This window comes from Pelodiscus sinensis, chromosome 2 (assembly GCF_049634645.1).
Source record: "Pelodiscus sinensis isolate JC-2024 chromosome 2, ASM4963464v1, whole genome shotgun sequence".
Classification (NCBI taxonomy): domain Eukaryota; kingdom Metazoa; phylum Chordata; order Testudines; family Trionychidae; genus Pelodiscus; species Pelodiscus sinensis.
This window is the reverse complement of record NC_134712.1, coordinates 228,548,465-228,574,701: the sequence shown is the minus strand read 5'-3', so window position 1 is coordinate 228,574,701 and position 26,237 is coordinate 228,548,465. Positions and strand designations below refer to the sequence as shown.

Below are 26,237 nucleotides of genomic sequence, written 5' to 3'. Positions count from 1 at the left end.
GGCCATGACGAGGTGTGGGGAGGGCGCAGCCACTGCTGGGGCTGGAGGCAGCAGGGCCAGCCCCTGTCCAGGGCTGGCACAGTGCGGGAGGCAGGCCTGGTTAGGCCTGGCATGGCGGGGGCCTAGAGGCAGGAAGCACAGGCCCACCCAGCAGCAGAGCCTAAAGCCAGACTTTACCTACTCTTGACCGGCAAACTCCTTGTTCAGGACCACTCAGATCCTTAAGGTGCTAGACAAGAGGTCCGAGCTGTATTGTTACAGGATGACTCCATTTCATTTTGTTTCCTTATAACTTGCATACACTCACTTACATGAACTTAAAGGGAGCCAAAAACTAAATATGCATATTTTTAGGGGACGAAGTTGTCAGATGAAGTATTTAGGAAATTACTAGTGAGACTATTTTCCCTTTGCTACAATAAAGCATTTGATAGTTCTCAGATGGTTCTCAGATTTCAAAGCAATATCTGCAATCTTAAGCTATAGCTCTCAAATGAAGACTAGGAATTCAGATGGATCTCCTGTCCACTAGGTATCAGATTTCTCAGGTCATAAGAGCATGTGAAAAGAGGAGGTTACTCACCTTAGCAGTAACAGATGTTGATCAAAACAAGCGTCCCTGTGAGTGCTCCACACCCAGGTGTCAATGCATCCTAGCGCCATTGACTGGAGTTTTTACAGCAGTGTGTGGGAGCGGGGGAAGAGGGGGCGGGGGATGCACATGTGCACTGCCCATGGTGCACAGATTCTGTGTATCGTGATCAGGCATACACTTCCCTCCCCTCCTTTCAGCTCTTTCTCTACCTGGAAACCTGGCCTGTATAAGATTTCTGAAGTAGAGGGGAGGGAGGGTGACAGGGTGGTGGAGCACCCACAGGGCTGCTCATCTCGAAGAACGTCAGTTACTGCTAAGGTAAGTAATCTCTTCTTTTTTGAGACATATCCCTGTGTGTGTTCCACAGCAGGTGACTACAGAGGAATATATCCTATGGGGGTAGGTACTTTGGATCTGGTAAGTACACTGTAGATAACAAAGCCTTGGCCATTTTGTTTGTTGATGAAGGCCTTGAGGGAGTGCAAAATGTTTGGTGAACGTCTGATTGGAGGCCCACGTGGCTGCTGCACAAGTGTCTGCAATGAGAACCTTGCGAAGATAAGACACTGATGTGGCCACCACTCTGGTGGAATGAGCGCATTTTGAGGTAGGTATAATTACTCGATTGCAGCAGAATCTGATGCAGTCTGAAATCTAAAGAGAGAACTTCTGGGCCAATATCGCCTTTCTCTTATTAAGTTCTGCTAGTGAGCCAAACAGTTTTGATGAAGAGCTAAAGGATTTTGTTCTATGTATGTAAAAGGATATAGTGCCCTGCAGACATCAAGCAGGTATATTTTTGCTTCTAACTGATTAGCATGAGGCTTGGGAAAAATACAGGAAGGTGAATGGTTTGATTTATATGAAAAGAAGAGTGTAACTTGGACAGGAATTTGGGATGCACATGGAGAGTTATTTTATTCTTTAAAAGATGGTATATGGGGCAGAGGTCGGCCATTAATGCTGCTATTTCTCCCACACAACTGACTGAAGTAATCGACACTAAGGCGGCAGTATTCATCAATAGGTAAAGTAGGGAGCATGTGACCATGGGTTTGAAAGGTTGTTGAATGCGTTGAGAACCAAGTGCAAATCCCATGGTTAAGTCATAGTAACTGTGTTAGGGTATAGGGCCTGGAGACCCTTGAGGAATCATTTTGTCATTGGGCGAGCAAATATGGTAGTGTCATCGATTTTCATGTGGATAGTTGTAATCACTGCCAGATGGACTTTGACAGAACTCACTGAGAAAGGAGATTGTTTCCAGTAGAGGTGGTTTTCATGGATGGAAGGTAAGAGAGCCACCTCTGGCAGGAAGCTTCATGATATGGCCCAGTGGGTAAATTGTGCCCATTTGTGGATGTATGTTTGAGTAAACTTGACTCTATGTTGTAGTTCATTCTATACTTGTTTGGAGCATTATAGATCTAACCCTGAGAGCCATGTAGGTACCAGGCTTTGAGGTGAAGTTTGAGTAAGAGGTGATGCTGAATTTGGAGCCTGGTTGGGTTTGCAGGTCTGGACTCTGCGGTAGAGTGACTGGAGAAAATACAGCCATCCTGTTGAAGAAGGCGAACTGTGGCTGTCTGGGCCAAGAAGGAGCTATAAGAATGACCCTTGCTCTGTTCTTATTTTCTGTATAGTTTTGTTGATAAGGGGTATGAGGAGGAAGGTGTATAGCAGATGGGAGCTCCATCTGAATATCAGGGCATCTCTCAGAGATTCTTTGCTTCTGCCCACTCTGGAGCAAAATAGGGGGCACTTTTTGTTGGTGCAAAAAGGTCTATCAGAGGATAGCCCTGGTGATGGAAGAGTGTTGGCAGTATGCTGTTGTTCATTTGTCACTTGTGCTCTTGAGGTGAGGCTCTGCTGAGAGCATCTGTGGTGGTGTTTAGAATACCCGGAAGGTAGCAGGCACTTATAGCAATCTCATGTTTGAGGCAACGGTTCCAGAGGGTAATACCCTCTGTATAGAAAGCACGGGAGTGTGAACCACCTTGCTTGTTTATATAAACAATGCAATGCTGTTGATGTAGACTCCCACGTTTGCCTGACAATGCCAGAAAAAAAATGGTGGCATGAAAGTATGATGAGTCTGAGCTCTAGAGTGTTTATCTGAAGGTCCTCTCAGCTAGGTACCAAACACCCTGAGTTGTTGTGTTTGCCATGTGCACTCTCCATCCCATGAGGGAAGCGTCTATAGTGATGATGAGAGAGGGTTCTAGAATTAGTAAAGGGATCCCTGTACATAGATTTTTGGGTTTCGTCCATCACAGTACAGCATCATTATGGGGATGGAAAGAGTCTTGGTCAAGGGGTGAATGTTTGGTTTGTACACTGTCCTGAGCCATCCCTGGAGGCAATGCATGAAAAGGCACATGTCTGGTACTATGGGACTGCATGATGCCATGTGTCCCAACTGTTGTAGGCAATCATAGGCCATGAGTTGAGGCACGACCGGTAGCTTGCTGACTAGGTCCCTGATTCTTTAGAACCTGTTGGTTGGCAAGGGAGGCTATGGTTGTTTTTGCATTTAGGTGTGCTCCTATTAACTGTATTGACTGCAATAGTGTGAGCACTGATTTCATCTTTATTAACTGGCCCAGAGAGTGGAAGCATACTTTGACCAGGGAGGTACTGTGATAGGAGTCTATTTCAGATTTTGCCTTGATCAAGCAATTGTCCAAGTAAGGAAAGATGATAATGTCTTGCTTCCTTAAGTAAGTGGTGATTACTGCTAGCATTTTGGAAAAAAAATTCTTGGTGCTATGGAGAGTCCAAATGGCAAGACCGTATACTGATAGTGATTGGTACCAAGGATGAAGTGGAGAAAGCATCTATGAGTGGGATGAACCATTATATGAAAATAAGTGCCCTGAAAGTCAAGAGAGAAAAACCAACCTCCTTGCTCCAGTGCCGAGACTATAGTGGCTACTGTTACCATCTTAAATCTTTGCCTTTTTACATATTTGTTGAGGCCTTTGAGACCTAGAATTGGACACCAAACCCCATCCTTTTTCTGTGTGAGAAAGTAATGTGAACGAAATGCTCTTCCCTTGTATTTTTTGGGGGTGGAGTCTATGGTGCCAAGCAGAAGGTGGTATTCAACCTCCTGCTTCAGTAAAAGATCATTGAAGTGGTCCCTGAGGAGGGACAGAGTGGGTGGCTGGGGAGGAGGGATGGAGGTAAATGGCATGGTATATCCTGATCAGATCATTTGGAGAACTCATGTGTCAGATGTTATAGACTGACATTTGGTGTAAAAAGGCAGAATGCGATTATTAAATTGTTTATAACTGGATGATGCTGCTGGAGCAGGTGAGAGTGTTTTCAGTCCCTTGAACGAAGCCTCACATTTGCTTTATTTTGCTAGGGTGATTGGTTCGTAGAGTTGTTTTACGTGCATGTACACTGTTGTCTATTGTGACCACACTGTTGTTGTGGGTGGTGGTCTTGCCTTTGGTGTTGGTAAGTATATTGTGGGTACCTTGGTCTGGGGTATGACGGATATCTGTACTGTCTTCTGGATGTGGTTGTATGTATTCCCAGAGAACGAAGTGTGGCTCTGGAGTCTCATAGAATGAAAGACCTTGTTGGTCTTGATGGAGAAGAGTGTCTCGCCCTCGAACAGATGGTCTTCCATGGTTGATTGTATCAGGAAAAAAATCTGCAAAATTGAACCATGAGGCTTGTCTCATGACATCTCCAGTGGTGGATCAAGAGCCACATACAGAGGTGTTTTGGATATTGTAAGGCCTTCCATGACAACCACCCTAAATGGTTGTTTTTGCCTCCTGTATATAAATCAATAAAAGTGTTAAACTTGGAATAGTTGTTATAATCGTGTTTGCTGAGTAACACCATATAGTTCGCTACTCTAAATTGTAGCATGGATGATGTGTATACTTTCCTCCCAAAGAGGTCTAATCTCTTGCTGTCTCTATCAGTCGGGGTAGAATGAGGCCCTCTGGTGGGGGTGGATGGGTAAAGAGGAATTTGCAGACCTTGGGAGGGACATAATACTTCCTACCTGCCCATTTGCATGTGTGTATAATGGTGGTCAAAGTCTGCCAAATCCTCTTTGCGAGGTCAGTGAAGGCCGGATTTATGAGTAGGGTGATTTTTGCTAATGGGGCTATTTGGAGGATGTTGATGAGTTCATATTGAGCCTCTGTGACTTCCTTCATAGCGATATTGAGGTCAGCTGCCACTCTAAAAAGATCTTGAAATGCAGTAAAATCGTCCACTGCTGTTGGTGGTAGTGGCGGCATTACTGCTTTGTTGGGGTAGGATGATGAGTTGGTATCAGGAGATGGATCCAGTCCTTATTGCTAAGACTGTGGTTCCTGTGCCTCGTCTTCCATTCGTTGTGGTGATGGAGAGAGAGTGGTGATGGGAAGGGAGCAGGTTGTATGTTGTGCTTCTTAGTGTGCTCTTTCCTATAGTTGCAGGCCCATGGGCTCCAGTATTGCCAATGTGTCGAATATGGCATGGGTGGTGGCAGCCACAGATATGGTCCCCATGTTGGGATAGCCCTGCCCAGTGGGGGGGTCTCAGACTGGCAGAACCAGCAGATGGTACAGAGAGACCTCAGTTCCAGATGACAATTGGGGTGAGAAAGTAACATCCCCATCATAGTCACTCGAAAGTTCACTAGGCAACATCCAGTGTTTATGTTCTGCTGTAGCCGGTGAAGTATTGGTACTGAGGAAAGGAGAATTGAACGTGGACTAGACAATTAAGTCCCTCTGATGCAGGTACCTCGGTGCCAGGGTAGAAGGTGTCATTATTATCTACACCGTAGCTGGTACGGATGCCAGCAGTGGCGTTGCCAGTGCCGATGTGTGTTCCGTGATATGGCGCACACAGTACCGACAGATATTACCATGGTTCTGGCATCCGGTGTAGATGGTTGCTGCAGTGCCTTGCCGCTAGTTTTCTGTGCCAACGTGTTGGCGTCGTGATTGCTCAGTACCATGTTGGTTCTTGAGCTATGTGAGGCAAGCATACTCAGGCCTGTTGCCTCAGTATGTGTTTTGTGCGCACCATGCTTATTAGTATTGTGGTCAATTGGAGATGGCTGATGCATCATATGTACCCAGATGCAGTGCTTTTTTGGCCCTCAGTGCCAATTTTGTACTTGTGCACCATTTGGGTGACTGTACTTTATGAAGAATGAACGAGGCACATTTCCTGGGGGACTTCTTTATCAATTTGGGGCCCAGTCAGTACCTGGATTAGAGGCTGGGTGCTGGGGATTTCTGCAGCATGATCATTTTGAGGCAGAGATGTCCATCTCTGTAGGTTCACACTTTCAGTTTAGCACAATGGTGGTAATCCTGCTGGACATGAGATTCCTCAGGCACCTAACGCATTTAGAGTGCCCATCAGATACAGGCATGGTGTCATTGCAGCTCAAGCAACATTTAAAACCTGGTGAATCCAGCATAGTTAACTGAAACGTGAATAGTCTAACAACAACAGGAAAAAACTTCAGGGAAAAAGGTTTTGAGAGTGAGTGAGAACGAACGAACTTGGATCGAATGGGAAATCAATGAAGAAAGAAAACTAGAACTAGCTAGTTTTCTACAGGATTAATGACGATGAGTGAAGACCACTACTAAGTTCAATCTCAAGACGGGGATGGCAAGAAGGAACTGTGAGGGGGACATACATGTGCAGTTGTAATACATGGGACCCACACTCAATGGGCACTGCGTACACGCACGCCCCTCCCCTGACATTGCTGTCAAAACTCTGGTCAATGGTGCTGGGATGCACTGACACCTGCTGTGGAGAACCCACAGGGACATCTCTCAAAGAAGGACTTGCTTATGTGGGAAGGACAGAGTGGAGAAATTTACATCTCAAGTATTCTGGGGCTCAACATCCCAAAAAAGAATGTATATGATCTATGGGACTACTAACAGAATCAGTATTTGCCTAAATCCCATGGTCCTTATGTTTTACAATGGCCAGACAATTCTTTTCAGCCAACTAACCAACATTTTCGTTTAAGACTTTCATTTGCAGGCTACGGAAACAAGCTACTTCTATTTAACACTGGCAAAATATTCCATGTACAGAGAAAAGTATTTCAGAAAATTTGCTTTTACTAAAAGACATATTGAATATGATGCAAATACATTTAAATTGCAAGCATTTTCTAAACCTAACAGTAAATGAAAATTATCAAAATGCAGCAAATGTAGTACTGTAACCATTCCCGTTCTTAATTTCACCAAAAATCTCTTTAAAAAGGAGAGCTTGTTTTCATAAAAGGACCTTCTTGTTACAGTATCTTGAATCTAATAAAACTCTCAGCAAACACACACAGATTTGTAAAACCTTATTGCATGTAAGCATAGTAATCCGGTTTTACAAGATACGCCAATGAGTACCTAAATATCAAAAGCCAGAACTCAGCTCAAGGCAACAGGACATTACCCCAGGGGAGAATTTGTTTTTATTATAGAGATTTTTATAAAGGTGAATACCAATATAGGAAAAACATGCTTACCCTTGTCTGGTGTCACTGTAGAAGGGCTGATCAATGTGTGAATGACTTGGTGAAACTGGCTGCTTTGGTGAGGAAAGGGATAACCGGCAAGTTTGCTTAGGTGATATTGGCACTTCCTTAAAGGAGGATTCCTGCTCAGAGTATGAAAAAGATGCAGAACCATCCACTTCTGGTGACAAGTCCTGAGCTTGTCCAGCAGCACTAACTTCCTGTGCTTTTTTATTCTCCAAGTTTGAAAGCTCTTCTCTCTCTGCAACTCTGTCTTTTTCATGGAAGAAGTGTTCCTTCGATTCAGAAGCAGTACTCAATGACTCCTTATTCTCAGACCTGGAGAAGTACAGGGAACTAAAATCTTTGCTTTCTTCTTCCTGCTTGTCGCTTTTTACTTCCTTTTTGTCACCAGTGTCGGGCTCTTTTCGTGGCCTGGTATATCTGGATAAATATTCAGAATCTGCCTCAGATTCTAAAGGTAATCCATATTTTTCTGCTAGCTGGCGTCTCCTCTCTGCCTTGTACCTAGCTATTCTTTCTGCTTTCGACTCAAGTCCCTGGTTATCCATGGCTCCTGTGCTATATGGAGGCTCTGAATTTGCTCCTGTAGGTTCTGCTCGATACCTGGATGACCTAGGTTGTTTTCCTATGGAAGAATCTGAAGTTTCCTCCTCTTCATTTGATCTTCCTACAAAAAAAAGTATGTAGAATTAAGAGTGATTTAATAACTTATCCTATATTCACATTTTTATTAAAAATATTATTCAAAACTGTGTGGAGTATCACACCTGACATTCAGTAAACAGGCTTCAAACATATATACGGTGTTACTTAGCGTTTTTAGTTCTTACAGGTTTTTGCAATTCAGAATGAACTAGCACAACTGTTTAAGGCTACTCCCATGAACTATTCTGAAATAAACTTTTACTTCTTTCAGTGACCTCTCCAAAACACGTATAATGAAAAAGGAACATGCAGTAAGTGCTCCTGAATATTGAGTGTGTCTTTAACTTTCCAAGGAAGTTGGGATTCTTATAATAACTTCCATGTTTTAAAATACAACTAATGTCTATTCCCAAAATGCTGGGAAGACAGACTATATGCACAAAAATCAGCCAGAAAGAAAACTAAAAAGCAATTTAAAAGCATCTTGTGGCAGCGCTCTCTCTCAAAGTAAATATTAAGCTTGACAATAGTGTATCTGCTACTGTATGCCCGATTATTTATTTTTATATAAATATAAACATAGTTCTTACCAAAGTGGGGACTATATGAGTCTGTTGCACGCATATATCTTGGTGTATCTTCTTCTAGTAAACGGTGGGTAACTAATCCTGGACAATTTTGTAGGAGGATGGGCTGCGTATCATTTTCAATACCCTCTAAACGTCTGGCGATCCTCTCTTTCCTGCAAAAGATGGAAGAAAATGTATAACTGTTACCTAAGGATTTAGGTAATAGAATTATTTTATGACCCTCGCCAGAAACTATTGCTAAATTATTTGCATTTTACAGCAATTTGACAAAAGGCTGTTTTACCTTTTCATTTCCAAAATGTTCTGCTTGTTTGGTTCAAAGAGTTTTCTTAATTCTGAAACTAAAAAGAAAAAAGAAACAATGATGCAGTGCTCATTTTACAAATTAGGACTGCTCAGATATCACAGCAGGATTTCTATAAGATTGTGTGGGAAGCATTAGAGGAAGAAGGGATGGCCTACCAGTCACTGGTAGGTAAACATGTCTTATTTGTGTTCCTTGCTTGCCAACCTCCTTAAAAGGGTATGTCTACACTACTCCCCTAGTTCGAACTAGGATGAGGTGGTTCAATAAAGACAGCATGCAGAACACTTCTGCTGGCAGAGGGGACACAAAGGAGGCAACTGCCCCAGGGCCTAGCGATTCAAAGGGGCCTAGGCCATTTAAATTACCACTGGAGTGCTGCATGCCATGCTCCAGAGCCCTGGGTGGCATGCTCTGGATGGCGCTAACAGCTAGCTGCCCTGGCTCTGCCCAAGGGCCCCTCTGTCCCCCTCCTGGAGGGTAGAACCACCTCTGTACCTTGCCCAGAGGTCTGGCGAGGCTGTTGGCTTCCCAGATGCAAATATCAGCTTTAAAAAAATCCCGAAACTATTGTAGTAGTGCCTAGGAACTCCAGATGAGAGCCCCATTGGTATAGATCCTATACAAAACACACAGACCACTGCCTCAACAAGCTTACAATCTAAGTAGACGATGAGACAACCAGTGGATAAAGTCAAAAAAGCAAATGGAAACAATTCCACAATAATGATCAGCATGACAGGCACTGGTCTCAACATGCCAGCTGGCTATCAGTTGTCACTTTTCTGTAGGCATCACAGCTTAAGTTATATGAAGTTATACAACTATGAAAGGATGAACCATAACAAAGCTGAATTCTTCTATCTTACTTCACTGCATATTAAACACGATGATAATGTAACTTTTATGGGTAGGCCTCTCTCAAAGTTAGCAGAGGAAATATTCATTATTTTTAAAAAGATTTTTTAAAAATTGATTTTAAATAAATTAAATACAGATTGATTTTTTACAAATACACCTATTTAAAATAAAATATGCAATTATGACAACCTATGTTAAAGGCCTAAATTTACTAAATCTATTAAAATCACTTTAAAACATTAAACTGTACATGTGTGTTGAAAAGTTTTGAAGAAAGTCAAATCACTGAATGGGGTGAAGTCACTAGCTAAGTAACCTGCAACCAAGCGTTTGTAGCGCCAAACCTGCTTTTGATAGCAGGGGCCTCTTCTGCAGGGCAGAAAGATTTCCCGCCCCCCTCCCCCCCTTCCCCAATTTCAGTTCAATGATTTGTTCAGTCTACCTTTAGAAAAAACCCAACAATCTTTCTCTGGAAAAATAACGAAGTAGCACTAATGCAAAAATGCTGAAAATTGGTTATTTAAATCAATGTTTCCTGTTTGCTGATTTATGTCCTGGTTAAAAATCAGTTATTGAAATGAATCCGGAAAAGGGGTGCAGTGTAGACACAGCCTACATGTGCTGAAATGCCATCTGAGATGACAGGTCAAACTGCGCTGACCAGCAAGGTCCAGGTGTTTTTCCAACAGTGACTGGCAACTTAGCTAAATAAATAGTTGTGGAAGAACAGATTAAGGCATCTTAAAGTACAATTTGTAACTGGTTGCTGCAATACAGGACCTTTAATGATAATGGGTGGGAGAGTAGTGAAAGTAAAAGCAAAGTAGAAAAAGCCTGGAGCATCCATTGACATTTTCTCATTTAGTCTGATATCTAATTAAATCAGAACTGAAGAAACTTTTGAAGAAATTAAGTTCTGTTAACTAATATTTTGCTTAAATAAATGGCTTCACCTGGGACATTAGCTGTCTTAAAGGCTAGTCCTGCAGATTTCTACTTCTTCAAATTTATTTAGGCCTTTTCGATTTTATGTATTGGTTATACATACACTATACAATTTCAAGCTAGTCAGACCTCTTTACCCTCATAATCTCTTCACCCCAGGCCACAATTTTATGTGCAATTAAAAGGAGCAATGAAATGATTACACAGACTCGCTTGAAAATTCTTTTGTTATATAAAGAGTAGAGAGCTTTCATGTTTACTATCTGACTATTCCCCTTCCCGCTCGCCAATTACATACAGCTGTATTTACCAACAGACAATCACTATTTTTGGTTCATTTTACAAAATGTCAACTTCATTTTATGAAGTCTCCTTTAAAAAAAAAAAGCCAAACTTTAGCAATTAAACTGCACTATAAATCTCTCGCATACTTAGGCTGCAATTCTAAGTAGAGCATCAGACTCAGGAAGGTTCTCTCTAACACCTTCCCAAACAAGATGGAGACAAAAAATGGCATAGGCCTACTCCACAATGTTTTGCATTTTTCCCCCACACACTTCAAGTTCCAAAAGGCAATTTCAGGGCATGCAGATCAACATCTGAATAGCACTTTCACCAAAAAGCTTTCTTTCTGATTATGCACACACTCTCACTCTCTATTGGGGAAATATTTTCAATATAGGCAGGTAGTCTGCTACTGCAGAATTGTGTTATTTGCTGGATCTCATACATTTCTCTTCTGAAGACACTGGCTGGCTCTTGCAAGCCCATCTAATTGGGTTTCCTTCTTTACTAAGGTCTGCAATTCTATGTGTATGCAGATGCCAATGCCATGCCTGTTTACGGTTCATTTATTCTGTAACCAAACAGAATTATACTGTCACACAGACACATCGGGAAAATATTGCTTTAAACCAGTGGTTCCCAAACTTTTCAGCATCACGCCCCCTTTTTGATTTTTGAGAAACCCTCAACCCCCCCCCCCCCCCCCCCCAAATAGCAGCAAATCTTGTTGAGGAGGTGAAAAAAAAGGAACTGATGGGAGATGAGAAACAAAAATAGCAGCAAAACTTGGGGTGGCAGAATGGGCGGGGGAGGGCTGGGTCACCTCACGCCCCCTCCCCCCGGAATTTCAGCACGCCCCCCCAGTTTGGGAACTCATGCTTTAAACGAATTAGCAACTCAGTAGTGCTTATTTAAGCTTTATACTGCAGAGCATGCAATGTGTAACCATGTAACAGCTAGAAGCTTTAGCAGTTACATGGTTACATTTTTAAACAAATTTTTACATTCTTAATTTTTACAGCTCTGTTTTAAGAGCAAAAATAATTAAACCTTTCACAATTCCCACACAGACAACAGGCATGTGGACTTGTTTTATCATACTGGTAGATTAAAAATTCACCCCTAGAGCACCACTCCTCGTCTATAGTTAATATAGGTCATAATATTACCCTAATAGCTCACATTAACTCCCTTTGAATTGAGGAAAATCCAATCAACTGATAAAGATTTTCAGTTTGATTAAAATCTGTAGGCCAAATTATACTGCACATAAGTAGGAAACTCCATCTTCAGACTATATCATCAGAAATAGGTGCTGGCTCACCTATGCATAACAGGGTTGCAAAGGTGTCAGTGTAATTCCTATCAAAAGCCCTTTAATTATAGGTGGTATAAAAGATTCCATACTTGATTCTTAGAGCTGTAGGGTGCATCTGGACAGCACCCTTCTTTGAGAATAAGCTACGCAATTTGCAATATGCATAGCTTATTCAGAGTCTAAATCAAAAAAGCTTATTTTGAAATTTGTCCACACAGTCCAGACGTACAACAAAGCAGTCTAGGTGTACACAGATAAGTTTGCTGAGCTGGCAGTTAAAAACTCATAGTTTTTCCAATAGAAAATTGAACAAATCTTATACCTACAGCTAGATGGTCTCCCTCCGCCCCACAAAATACTTCTACAAAGTAGTTTCTATGTAAATTTTAAAAAGCTAGCGGTAGCTGAGCTCTACTGAAAACTTGGTACGTAGTGAGAATGAAACCTCAGAACCTATTTCACTGCATCACTTTTTAAGATAAAATGGCATTTAATCTATACGACCAGAAGAGTTTCTTAGGATGGAGGGTTCAATTAGTTTAAGTACAAGGCATTTGCTGGCAAGGAGTTTTTAATAAAGGCCATTTGATTCCAAGATGGTTTCCCTCCTTGGTCAACCTGCATGTTGTCAAACACAGTTTTTTTCCTCACAGTGACGATTAAGAGACAATATATGGAGAAGCTGAGGGGGTACTGATTGCTTCAGTATTATGGCTAGCTTATCTACTAAATATTTGAGAGAGTTTGTCTTTGTGTCTGTTCAAGAACTCCTCCTAAACTGTAGGAGCTAGGACCCCCAAATTCAGTATACAGCTTCCTCTTATAACTTAAAGCAAGGTAAAGGTTTGGTTGTTCCAGGAAAATGGAATGTGCCTGGAATGGATTGCTTCTCAGAAAACCATGCAGAATAGACACACACTCACTAGGCAGGTGAAAGGGGCTGACTGGGGGCATGACCTCCTTCCTCTCCAGTCCAGGACTGTCCCAGATCTGAGCCTCCCCCAGGCAACCTTTAGAGATGGCACCTCTTCCCCCCTGATTCATATGGGAACATTGCTGACTGCTCCCCTTCATCAGGGAGCAAGGCGAAAGTGCACAGTTGGCTGCATTCCTCACTCTTGCTGGGGAATGCAGAGGTCAGATGATAGACCTGCCCCAGCCGTGGGACTTGCACCCCTCTCTGAAGCTGCAGTGGCCATGTACAGTCACTTCTCGTCTGGCCCCAAGCTGCTGCAGTGAGAGAGAGGGCTGGGATATTCCTCTCATCTCGGGACAGCCTGCATCCTGAACTCCTTATCCCAGCCCTACCCCAGAGAAATGATTCTAATGAAGCATGTACATTTTCATTTTATTTTCTAAAACCAAAAACTGAATTAAATACCTGAGCAACACTGGGTACAGGCAATCCCTGGGTTACGTACAAGATAGGGACTGTAGGTTTGTTCTTAAGTTGAATTTGTATGTAAGTCGGAACTGGTACATATTGTAGGGGAAACTAGCCAAACATTTCTCCAGAGCTCAGTTTTATTCTCCCACACCTCACTTCCCTCAGTCCTTTATTCTCAAGCTGAGGTGTCTGCTGAGAACAGCTGCTCCACGTCTCCCTGGTCTGCTGGGGGGAGGGAGGAGGCCCGCTAGCTTTGCGTCTCCCTGGTCTGCTGGGGGGAAGCAGCTAGTGCGGGGTTGCCTCACCCCGTTTGTAAGTAGGGATCCGATGTAAGTCGGATCCATGTAACCCGGGGACTGCCTGTACATCGTTTAGTATCCAACATTTGATAAATAGAACTTTCTACTGTGTTACACAATTATAGCAAAAAGTGCCCAGTTCAGTGATTGTGAGCTTCTTTCACACATCAACAAATCCATATTGATTTTATATCACAAAGGTGATTACAGAAGAGGAGCAGGATCAGCCATGTTATTCGATAATGATACCTGTTCCACTGTAAAATGTATTGCCACAAATTGTATGCAATCATCATGATGCCACAAATGAGATTACCATGCCGTCTTGTCTGTCCATGGCAAATCTGTGATCTTTTAAAAGAGGGATGAATGCTGCATACAACATCCTGAGTGCTGCAATAGTATGCTTTTGAGTGGGGGTGACTTCCTGATTCCTGCTACATATTATTTTCAAGTCAACAGTTCACTTGATGAAGTTAGCCCTTTTCTGTTCAAGGTCCATCTGTTCACAAATAGCCATTTCCATTTATCTGGATTTTTTCCTTCCCTAATAAAATGTGTTAGGGTCACAAGTCACATAGCATTTTTACTGCTTCATAATTGATTAAGTAACTTGTGATGAGGAATAAAGAAGTGGTGTTTTAAATCTCGAGAATGGCTAAAGGACCAGGAAATTTAACCATTTCCCTAGCTAGAAAGCACACATGTAGCCAGAGGTCACATTCTTAGGATAATTAGGCTTAGATGGCATTTGTTGGCTACTCGTGTGTTTAGGTTTACTTTTTCCTCAGAAAAGTCAAATAATTGCTTGTGTGGGTGTATGCACAAAGGTTGCCATCATGTGCTTCTCTGGACTGTTTACCATCTGCGACAGGGGCTGAGGGAACTCAGTCTCATTCCTTCCTGATCCCATAAGATCCTATCTCCAATAAGGTGTACTATGCCCTTTGAAGGTATTCTAGTACATAAGCTTAAAATTCACTGAGCATTTATACAGGAAACCTCAGTGACTTGGATCGCTAAAAGGTGAACAGAAAAAGGCTGCCAACACAACCAATGAAAGTACTTTTGTAAATTTAAGCAAGTTTTTCTTCCTATACTAAGTATTCATGTAGCTCTACTTATAATGTCTGCTGAAAGTTTTGAATTTTAGCTTCTGTCTGACCTTTTGGAAATTAGGTAAACAAAACTGAACTCCACAGGCAATGATTTAACAAATGACTTATATAAAAGAGTATATAATTTCTGTATTATTCTCCTCCTTCATTAATACAGCCTCCACTGGGAAGTGAAAACTAATTTAAAAGCCCTGTGTGCCTATTATGAGTCTCAGATATGTCTTGAACCATTCTATATTAAGTTTTGTTGCCCAATGTGCATACACATACACTTACATTCTTTACCTACCTTTTGGAAGCACTGCTAAAAGATTAGCATCAATATCCTTTGTGCTATTAGCAAGCTCTTCTTTATCCTCTAATGAAAATTCTTTCTGAAAACTGAAAATAATATCTGGTTTACCAAGGTGTGAACACTTAGGCAAGCTACACAGAGGTTTTTTATTTTTTCTTGATGCCCTAACATACAGAAACAAAGTATATTTGCTATGATTTCAGGAGAGAGGGAAAAAAAGGCTAAACCTCCATTAATGGGACAATTAAGTAGACTAGTAAACAGAAGCAATCTAAGTGCGGCAGTAGGTTTAACATAATATAAGTAGTACACTTACGAAAGAGAAAAGAAACTGAAACCAAAGTCAGGCTTTACTGAATTTGGAAGAGCGAGTTAGAACAGACATTACTCCATTCTGCATTAAATTATTTATAACAAATAGTCTTGGTGAAACAATCCTTTATAAATAGCTTTAATGTTAACATTTCATACAATGTTGCAAGTTATATTTTTTTCAGTATTATGCATTCCAAACAGAACACCGTTAGTACCATTAATACGGCATTTCTCATATTTTTTATATATATCTCAATAGATAGAACACGACTTTTAGAATAGCAAGCCATTCAACATTTTTTCTTTAAAAAAAGTTTGCTTACATGAGAAGAACAAGTCTTGTTTAGCGTTATTTCAGATTATAATATAAAATGCAGGTGTTATACCTGTATGGCCACATTTTCACTAATGGGAAGATCAGCTCTGCGGTGGTTGATCTTCTGGAGTTTAATTAACAGGGCTAGTAAAACCCCACTAAATTGAATGCTGAGGGCGCCCCTGTCAACACTTGTATTCCTTGATTTGCAAGGAGTAAGTGAAGCTGACGGGTGTTTGGAGTCATTGGGGACAGTTCACTGAAACCATCTACTCAAGAGCATTAGGAATAACTTAAAAATGGACAGAGAACATCGTATTGCCTCTGTATAAACCTGCAGTACACCCACATCTTGAATAATGTATGCAGATGTGGTGATCATCTCAAAAAATATCTTGGCATTGAAAAAGATCAGAAAATGTCAGCAAAAATGATTAGAGGTTTGGAGTGGCTGCCATATGAGAGATTAATAAAACTCTGGCTTTTCATCTTAGAAAAGAGGAGACTAAGGGGAGATAGGACATGGTGGATAAAGTAAATAAGGAAAAGTTATTTACTTGCTTCCAAATAGGGGGCCACCAAATGAAATTGATAGGTAGCAGATTTAAATCAAACAAAAGGAAATCTCTTCACGCAACACACAATGAACCTGTGGAACTCCTTGCCAGAGAATGTTGTGAAGACTATGACTTTAATAGGGTTAAAAAAAGAACTAGAGAAATTCATGGAGGTTAGTGTCTGTCAATGGCTATTAGCCAGGATGGGTAGGAATTGGGTCCCTAACTTGTTTGTCAGAGGCTGGAAATGGATGACAGGGGAGGGATCACTTGATTCCCTGTTCTCTATTTCCTCCAGGATACCTGGCATGGCCACTATTGGAAGACAGGATACTAGGCTAGATGGACCTTTGGTCTGACTCAGTATGGCTGTTCTTATGTTCTTACAGGGGGTTGCTTGATGTTAAAAAGCAATAAAGCAATTCACAAATGCTGAATATGAAAGTGAAGCAGACTGACACTAAGCACAAGCTCTGAATTCAGGTCTACCTAAAATCACGTATAAGGAAACATACACGATTCTGAACATCTTTAGCCAATCTATTTAGGAAGGTACAGTTTATGCAATCCAAATTAAGGATGTTTACTAGGTTCTTAAGATTACCAAGGATGTGGTGTAGGTATGTGAAGGTTTGACCAGATAACTGGTAAGCCTCACCCTTTTCTATAAAACAACCAACTGTAGTTGGACCATGTAATCTGTCATAATATTGAGCAGAGTTACTACAATTAAACTATGACAGATTACATGGTCCAACTACAGTTGGCTGTATTATAGAAATTCTTCCATAACATTACTTTATAACTTTATAATCTAGTATAGTCATAATTTGCCTCCCATCCTGACCATCACAGATAGAGGATATAATTACACTGTATCCTACTATACACCTATATTATCCTTGTAACAAATTTTCAACAAATAGTATATGGAGTATGTACTGTATTCATAGAGAAATTCCCCTACTACAGTGGGACAAATGCCCACTTAAACAATATTAAATATGTTTATTGGCAAACAAAATTGAACTCAAAAGTAGTGAGATTATGGTAACTAAGGACTATGGCTTCAGTGCTGCAAGTCATTGGATGAAAAATTTTAAGATGCTGACAAATCATTTACTTCTCATTTTCCCTTTAGATGGGGAAAACATTTGAGGGGTCCCTCCTCTGCTCCATTAGTTATTCTCTCCTGGAAGAGCTGTTGCAGCTGTAGTTAGCAGCTTCTGTTGGGGCAGATAATCTATGGTCTCTTGATTTATATGTAATATAGTATTTTAAAAGCGCCTTTAAATTCCGCTGCAGCTCCCACATTTTAGCAATATTAATTTCTCCTTCCAAAAGCTTAAAAGCTTTAAAAAAAAAAAAGTAACATGATTAGGTGCAGATTCTAGGCTGCTGCACTAGAAACATTTGGATTGGTTTACTTTACTGTTAAGCACTTCATTTTTTATTATTAAAATGATTTCTGGCATATACTCAGGATTTTTACTATTCACCTTTCTTGCATTTTTCTGGCTGAAGTTGAAAATGTTATTTTATCACCTCCTCTTACGTCTTCTCCTCAACAAAGACATTGTTAGATCTGGATTCTGTACAGGATTTAGAGAACGAAATACAGGCAGTCCCTGACTTACGCGGATCCGACTTATGTCGGATCCGCAGTTACAAACAGGGCTGCCCCAGAGTACACGGACTGCGGGACCTCACGGTCCTGCCGCCCGTGTACTCGGGGCTTTGCTCTGCGCTGCCCGAGCTCCTCCTCTCCCCCCCCGCGCGGCTTTGCAAAGCGCGGGGAAGCCGGCAGCAGAGCAGTCCAGGCAGCCTGGGCTGCCTCGCTGCCGGAGCCCCCCCGCAGCTTTGCAAAGCCTCGGGGAAGCCGGCAGCGGGACAGCCCAGACGCCCCGCGGCTGTCCCGCTGCCGGCGTCCTCAGAGGCTTTGCTCCCCGTCTCCCTGGTCTGCTGGTCTCCAGCAGACCAGGGAGACGGGGAGCAAAGCCGCGGAGGACCCAGGCGGCGGGACCACGGTGCATCTCGGTCCACCGCCCGTGTCTTCCTGGTCTGCTGGGGTGGGGGGGGGGGGGGGCGCAGCTAATATCCCCCCCCCCCCCCGAGCAGACTAGGCTTTTCTCCGGACGCCTGTGGCAGAGCAGCTGGGGTGCTGCCGGTTGGTCCCGCAGCGCCGCTCTGGGCGCTACTGGTCCAACCCAGCAGCACCCCAGCTGCTCTGGTCCTGATTCAGCCGCTGCTGGTCAGTTTCAGCAGCGGCTGAATCAGGACGCCTGGGGCAGAGCAGATGGGGTGCTGCTGGGTTGGTCCAGTAGCGCCGAGGAGCGTCGCTACTGGAGCAACTCAGCAGCACCCGAGCTGCTCTGCCCCAGGCGTCCCCAAGTCAGCCGCTGCTGAAACTGACCAGCGCTGACTACAGAAAGCCCGAGGCAGAGTTGCTCTGCTCCTGGCTTCCTGGAATCAGCTGCTGATCAGTTTCAGCAGCAGCTGACTTGGGGACGCTTGGGGTTCTTAAGTTGATTCTATATGTAAGTCAGAACTGGCGGTCAGTTTCAGCAGCGGCTGAATCTGGACGCCAGTTCCGACTTACATACAGATTCAACTTAAGAACAAACCTACAGTCCCTATCTTGTACGTAACCCGGGGACTGCCTGTATATCCTATGGTTCCAGCTGAAAGATGTCTTGTAACTACATTCAGAAAGCCTGATCTAGATCATGGGGTATCACAAGCTCCTGTTTCTTTTTAGACATGATATAAAGTGGTGAAGCATTTCCCCCAGTGAAAGTTTAACAGAATAATCTTCAGGAATCTACATGAATCATGTCAAATGTGTCTTAATAGCACTTCCTTGTCTCCATATTTTAGTTTGTTCCTTTAAATTCAATCATTTTTTTTGTGCTGCATGAGAATTTAATAATCAAACTAGCTTTAGTGCTCTCTCCTGACAATTGTTGGGCAGGAAGCTGATTTTAGACAACAGGAATTAACATTTGAAAAATTTACCTGCCACTGCATTATGGAAAGTTTGAATAGCTGCTCCCTTAACCTAGTTACAGATCCAGAAGCAAACAGCAATTTGACTCAAATCCCATTGGCAAAAGTGTTCAATCATTACTTCCTCCCACCTACGTCACAGATATATCAGGGATATATTGCTTCAGGATTTAATATTATAAACAGAAACATATCATAATAAAAACAGATTTGCTGCCCTACAAAATGGGCATACAAGTCCTTGTTTCTCATTCTTTTCTTACATCATTTCCTTCTCTTGTACTTTGAAAAGAAAAGATTTAGATGTATCCCACTTTAAAGTGTTCCTAGTCCCTTTCCCCTTCAATGCACAAAGAATATGATGGCCTGGAACAATGAAGGTGGACAGCAAGAGGCATTTAAAAAAAATAAGAGGTACTTTGTGTATTAAGAATCCTGTTGAGCAAATGCTTAAATAAGTTATTCCAAGATGCCTAAGTAATAGGCAATTAGAGCTTTGAATACCCAGTTCAGATAAATAGCTTTTTATCCAGTTGTTACAAGGCAAGGAATCACTTTCAAAAAGTCAGAAGCTACACAGATTCAAATGGTTATTACAGGTTAACTTACTATCCAGAAACTGGATCAATAAAAGGAATCTTACAATAATTTACCTTAATGCTCTCCTCCTTTGATGAAGTTTTGAGGTTTTAAATCTGACTGAATTCTCTTTGTCAAAATCTGTGAAAGAAAATTTTTAAAAAACACGGTAAAGGTGGTGTGTGTTACTATGTAGCATTTAAACGGCTGTATTATTATTATCTCAAATCTTTGATGTTGGAAAGTGTAATTCTTGGATTCTATCGTTTAATGAATACGTACTACTGCATGCCTAACATGGGACAACTTAAAGTCTTGAGAGAAATAAAGAGATCATGTGTGCTAGTAAGTTTTTAATACAGTTTGTGACAAATAAATATAGTCAAGTAGTTTAAACACAATCAAGACTGGGTCAGAATCCACTCAATTCTAACCACTACTCTTGCTGCATCTTCCTCTGTGACCTTGGGCAACTTACTTAAGCTCTTTGACGAAGTTTCCCTGATGATAGTACAATAGACATATTTGCCCGTTTAACATTGAGTATTGAGTTTAAGGTTTATGAAACACTTTGAAGATGAGAAGTGTTATCAGATCACATCATAACAAACATGGTTTGAATCCTTACGTTATAAAAACTGCACATTCAATGCAAAGAAGAGTCGGAAAAATATACGCAAATTGTGATCCACCGAAGAGGTGGATCTACATGGGGCCAAATTTCAGAAAAACCTCCTCTTTCAGAGCATCCCTTATTCTGCATACAATGAGGAATACAGGGATGGCGAAAGAACTAGTCTGCTTTTTCAGAAACTGTTCCAAAAAAGCAGATGCATTCCTTGGACATGGCAGAGCTTTTCCAGGATACCTCTAGTAGACAAAGCCTGAGAAACATACCCATCAGGCAACTGTGCTAGAAACCAGCTAGCAGCTCCTAGTGGGGCAACAGCCTTTAGACCCATATGCACTGAACTCAGTTGTTTCAGGAGACCAAGATACAGAATGGCTGATCCTTGATGAAACTGAAGGATTGTTGCATCTTGCAACGTAGACTGCTACATGACCAATACTTTCACGTTTTTCAAGGACATGGTTAATAGCTTATGTGCCATGAACACCAAAATGGTCTTGTGGTGTAACCATGCTGATGGACAACAGGTTTGCCAATATTACCCAACACAGTTATTTACAGTCTAGATAGAGCCTATGATGTAAGCAAGGGATACAGGTGCAACCATAGTTTAATACAGTTTAATGTAGATGGTTACCAAGAGCTACATTTTCAAAGGGTCTCATATCAGCACAGCCTTTAAAAATTGCTTGCTCATTCTCTCTTCCCATATCTTTAAAGGGAGACTAACTAAATGGGATTAAAAAAAAAAACACTAGAAAACATAAACCGATGACATTTTTCTAGAACATTGAAATACACAGAAAATATTCAGTATTTCAAGCAGTCTTGTTAACAAGTAAACAGCATTATTTTAGTCTACACAGACATTATCATTTTTCTTGTATTTTGTTGACATTTAGTTTCTTTCCAGCCAGCTACATGGAAAATAAAGCTCATTAATCACACAGCAGAGACAATTTCTAAGACTAGCTACAATGTATAATAAGCAAAGATTTACAAATGGTTTACAAATCATTACACTAATAATTTTAAAAAATGATCCAAACATTTTCTAAAAAGGCCATATTTATAATACTGTAAAAGCACAAAGGATAATAATTCTCCACAAAAAAACTAAACACAGCATGAGTTTGGTTAAATCAAAACCACGCATGCATAAAATTTACAACTATTCTAATAGCATATAACCCATCTTATAGTTTTTGGTACAAAAACAGCTGTCCACTAAGAAAACCACATGTAGTTCACAAAAAAATTCCTCCCCATGGCAGGAGGGAGAGGCAGGAGAGCAGCTTTCATCATCTGAAATTTGAAGAAGGGAGAAGGGGCAGAGGCTCACAGAAAGACATGATGCCATGAAACACATCTAACAGCAGTTAACATTTTTAAATTGCTATACACTTTATAGGGCAAATTCATCTGTTCCCACAAAAACTTGTGTCTCATATGCAGCTATGATATTTTATGGGTACCTCCCCCTTGGTTCATTCACATGATGAAGACTTGTTAGTATGTAATAAAGTAACTTACTGTCACAATCTACTAAAGTAACATATAAATAAATAAAAACCACTGAAAGAATGGCAAAAAGGTTCCTTTCAGGAGAACTTAACGGGTCCACAGAACAATCATTTTAATGTGGTTTTATTTCAATAGTTACTCAAAACATACACAGTCTAGTGTACTAAAGAGAAACCACTGCAAATGTAACAATACTGCATTCCCTCAACAACCACAGGAAGACTAAACACACTTAAAATTATTTCTAATAAGGTTGTAAGTATTTGTATTTACAATTCAGAGTATGTTTACTTCAGTGTTAAATTATGAACTTGCTTATGAGTTTAACCATTCAATACAGTCCCACTCCAATCTACAAAACAGTGGTTAAAAACAAAAGCTGTTAAAATATATGCAGTTAGAATATTAAATTAGGAAATCTGGACAGTCCATTCCAGTGTTATTCAGTACATTTAAAAGGCCTTAATTCAACTTCAAGCTAAGCTAATTAGAAGATCCGTCTAATCGGATTTTTGAAAAGTGACCTTTGAGGAAATTATAAAATAGAATAGATGTCAAACTGAGTACTGATTACTAAAGTAGCAAACGCTTCTATGCAACAAAATGTACGCATAGACATTGAGAAAAAAAATGCGGGGGGGGGGGGGGTATCAATTGCATTTTTCTCTATCCACTTTGAACTCTTACCTTGCTCCTCAGAGTATTTAACATTTCCCAAATAGCTGGAGATCCAAGGATTTCTGAACATGGTTGCACAGACAAAGGATTCGGCAATGAGAAACTACAATAGGAGCTAATTCTCAACCAGCCACAGCCCTAGGCCCGTCTAAGCAATACTGTGTAGAGATTTTTCATAGCACAGGACTGAAGCTGTCAGGCTATTGCGTCCCAGGGAGAACAGTAAATGCATAGCAATAGGCTGCAAAGTAGAGCAGCTCAAGCCCCGTAATCAGATTACAAACAGAAATTAGGCACATGAATGCTAAAACAAATTGGACAATGGTGATTGGGAGATTTAGAACATTGCTACTTCAAAACTCTAGCCAAAATCACAAATTATATTCTATCCAGAAGATATTGCAGAAACTCAATAATCTTTACAGGAAAATACATTTCTTTCCAAAAGAGGCGTAAATCCTTCTTATCTCTAATCACAGTAAACTGCAAAGAATGCTTAAACAAAGTAAAACATAGCAACTGGGCTGTCAGAAGACTGACTTTTAATCATATCATTATGCTTAACACTTTGCCCATTCAATAGGCCAAAAAGGAATGTTTAAGCAGCCAAGATTTATGGGTAACATATGAACGAAATTACTGGTGGGAGAAGGGGAGTTAAGAACAGATACCCGGACACTCATTTTAATTTGAGACAGAAGGTGAGGAACTGTAAGACAATTTATCTAACAAATACAGCACAGCTGCCACATTTATTTTAAACTCAACTTTATAGGTTTTGGATTCACTGGTAATTTCAAGAGTGAGCATGTCAGGATCCTTTATCTTCTGTTATAAAAATCTGGAAGCACTTCTCCAGAATGGTGCAATAAACTCTAACACCTCTTTTGTTCTTTTGGTGACTTCATTTTACTACTTAGATGAGCCAACAGGTCTGCTTTGTAAAATAAAGACTGACTGGGAAAAAAAATCCACACACAGTCTCCTTCCCCCCCCCCTCAACCACAGAGAACCACTTAAAATATCACTAGAAGGCTAAACAGCTACCAGGAGGTTGCACCAAAAATAAAACAAGACCCCCCCCCCAAAAAAACAACAACCCAAAACAAACAGTCAAACCCTGATTACAAAGGGAAACAGCAAAATTCCAATTCATTTGCAAATTCGATACAATCAAATTAGGCCTGAATAAAGATTTAAACCGGTTAACACGCTACAAAGGCAATTTCCACTTTCTTGATATTCACATCTCCCCCTCAGCTGCTGTGAATGAGCCACATATACCTGGACTTGAGTAGCCTCATTAACACTGGTCCTACACTGGATAAGTAACTTTCCTATTTGTGTACAGATACGCCCTGCCTCTAATTCCACTCCAATTCATCTGATGAAGTGGGTTTTACCCATGAAAGCTTATGCATTAATAAATCTGTTAGTCTTTAAGGTGCCACAGGACTCCTCATTGGTTTTGCACCTACAAAATGTTATCTTATGGGTGTTCAGGCATACAGCACTGCCTACTTAAGGTTTATCTACACTGGCGAGTTACTGCACTGACACTTACTTGCTCATGAGTGTAAAAATCATACCCCTCCCAAGTGCAATGTGTTTCAGCACTGCCAGTGTAGACAGGCTCCTGGCCCTGGGAGCTATGCCCCTCGTTGAGGTGGGTTTTTGCTGGAGTGTAATCATAGTGTTGCGCTAAAACAGCAGTGCTTTAATCTGTCAAGTGCCAGATTTGCTACCTGGGACAAAGACTATGCTGTTACGCACCTGTATGCATCTAACACAATGGAGTCCTGATCCATGATTGGGGTCTCTCCAACGCTACCACAATACAAATAGAGAAGCTATTTGGATTTAATGTTAGGAGAGCGCTAATGCAAAATACATGGACCATTCGAAAGAAAATGTTAATTTCAGCCAGTTTGCCATAAAGTGGTATAGATGCCTTCCAGGCTGTTTAAAGAAAATAAAAACAAATCACTTTAGTGCTTTGGAGAGGGGAGGGGAGGGAGAACAGGACTTATTACTTCTCCCAGTTTCTTTAAACAACTTTTAGATGCTTAAATCAGGAGACAGGATACCACAGAGATATAGCCTGACATCTCCTGTAACCAGATCTACTTATTGAAATTTTGGGGGGGTGGACAGGTAAGTGCAATAGGAAAGGAGGGAGCCATTATCTTCGTGGACCCATTTTCTTTGTGATGGGCCCAAATGCCTTATAGCTATTAACTGAAGTTATCTTGTACTTCTTCACTCCCCCATATGTAAGTCTTCTCTGGGACTTGAGCCATCATCTTGCTTGTGGTAGATACACAACATGCAGGGGGAAAAAAGGATATGTAATCTTGGAAGGACAGCATAACTTCCAAAGATCCCTCTATGAACTCGGTAATTTTAAATGAATTCTTACTCATGGTGTTCAAACGCTACTTATAGGATGCATAAATAAGTCTGAGTTTCCAGAACAGCTGCCAATTCCACCGTGAAAGCAGAACTTATGACTGACACCACTGTGGGTAGGACTTCCTCTTCTAGTGTTCAGGATTGATGGTTCAAGAATGCAGGAGTTAGCTCATGAGTGTAAAGATAACTCCTTTGGAGAGCTTAAAGTGCAGGGAAGGAACAGATTAACAGCAACAGAGAACATCCATATCTGAATTGTCCCCTAAATGATCATTTGGTCTAGAACTCGGCATCAAGTTCTCCTCAACTGAAACTGGAATTATTTGCCAACTGCTGCTCTGTGCAAGATTCCATGAAGACACCCCACTGATCTTAGAGCTAAATACCATGTCTAACATAGCATTCTGTGACCCTATATTACTGGCACATCATACTAGGATAATGGGTCTGTTCCGGTCCTTCAGAATTAGTTCAGTTGGAGGCAGAGGATTAAAATACAATAGCAGTGTGGTGCCATGCAGAGACGGGGAATTTGGACACATACTTCAGTCTTCAAGAATTTCTTCATGCTCTGTATAATGAGCAAGCCCACCTTCCTGCCAATACACACAATTTGACCTGACATCCTTTATGTAAAAAACAAATTTAATAGGGCCCATGGGATTAGCTGAGAGATAAGACTTCTGTTACCAGCCCCATAAGAGGAGACATCAATTTGGCATTAAAAACAAAAACAAAAACGTTTACACATGAAAACATGTGTTAGCAAGTAGAAAATAAATGAAATTATCAGTAGAGCTCAGTTTTTTACTGTGTATCTGCTTAGAAACTGCTGCCATTTCCTAGGATAAATCTTTCTCCTGGAGAGGGAGATCTTGGGATTTCAAGGTGGCTATTCTGTCCTTTAAAACAATCTAGTGTTCAAAAGCAGAAGCATGGCCATCTCCTTGAATAGTAAAGCTATGTTATAGATCTGATAATATTTCCTTTCCCATCCCACCCCACCTCCCTGCCCAACACAGGAGCACAGCTGGAAGCTAAAATT

General features: G+C 41.1%; 1 protein-coding gene across 43 annotated transcripts in view; it reads right to left on the bottom strand.

Moving 5' to 3' along the window:
• SVIL (supervillin) overlaps positions 1-26,237 on the bottom strand; it is a 197,261-nt gene that overhangs the window by 73,890 nt on the left and 97,134 nt on the right. For 14 of the 43 annotated variants that reach the window (XM_075922635.1, XM_075922624.1, XM_075922605.1 and 11 more), the window contains 5 exons: positions 20,022-20,088; positions 15,169-15,260; positions 8,646-8,703; positions 8,363-8,514; positions 7,116-7,794 (listed from right to left, as the gene is read on the bottom strand). In XM_075922635.1, coding sequence (XP_075778750.1) covers positions 7,116-7,794; positions 8,363-8,514; positions 8,646-8,653 — 839 coding nt within the window. In that variant the 5' untranslated portion in view covers positions 8,654-8,703; positions 15,169-15,260; positions 20,022-20,088. Of the gene's footprint in view, positions 1-7,115; positions 7,795-8,362; positions 8,515-8,645; positions 8,704-15,168; positions 15,261-20,021; positions 20,089-22,789; positions 23,218-26,237 lie in introns of those variants that run through there. The other 29 variants (XM_075922608.1, XM_075922609.1, XM_075922615.1 and 26 more) reach the window with 9 other exon arrangements.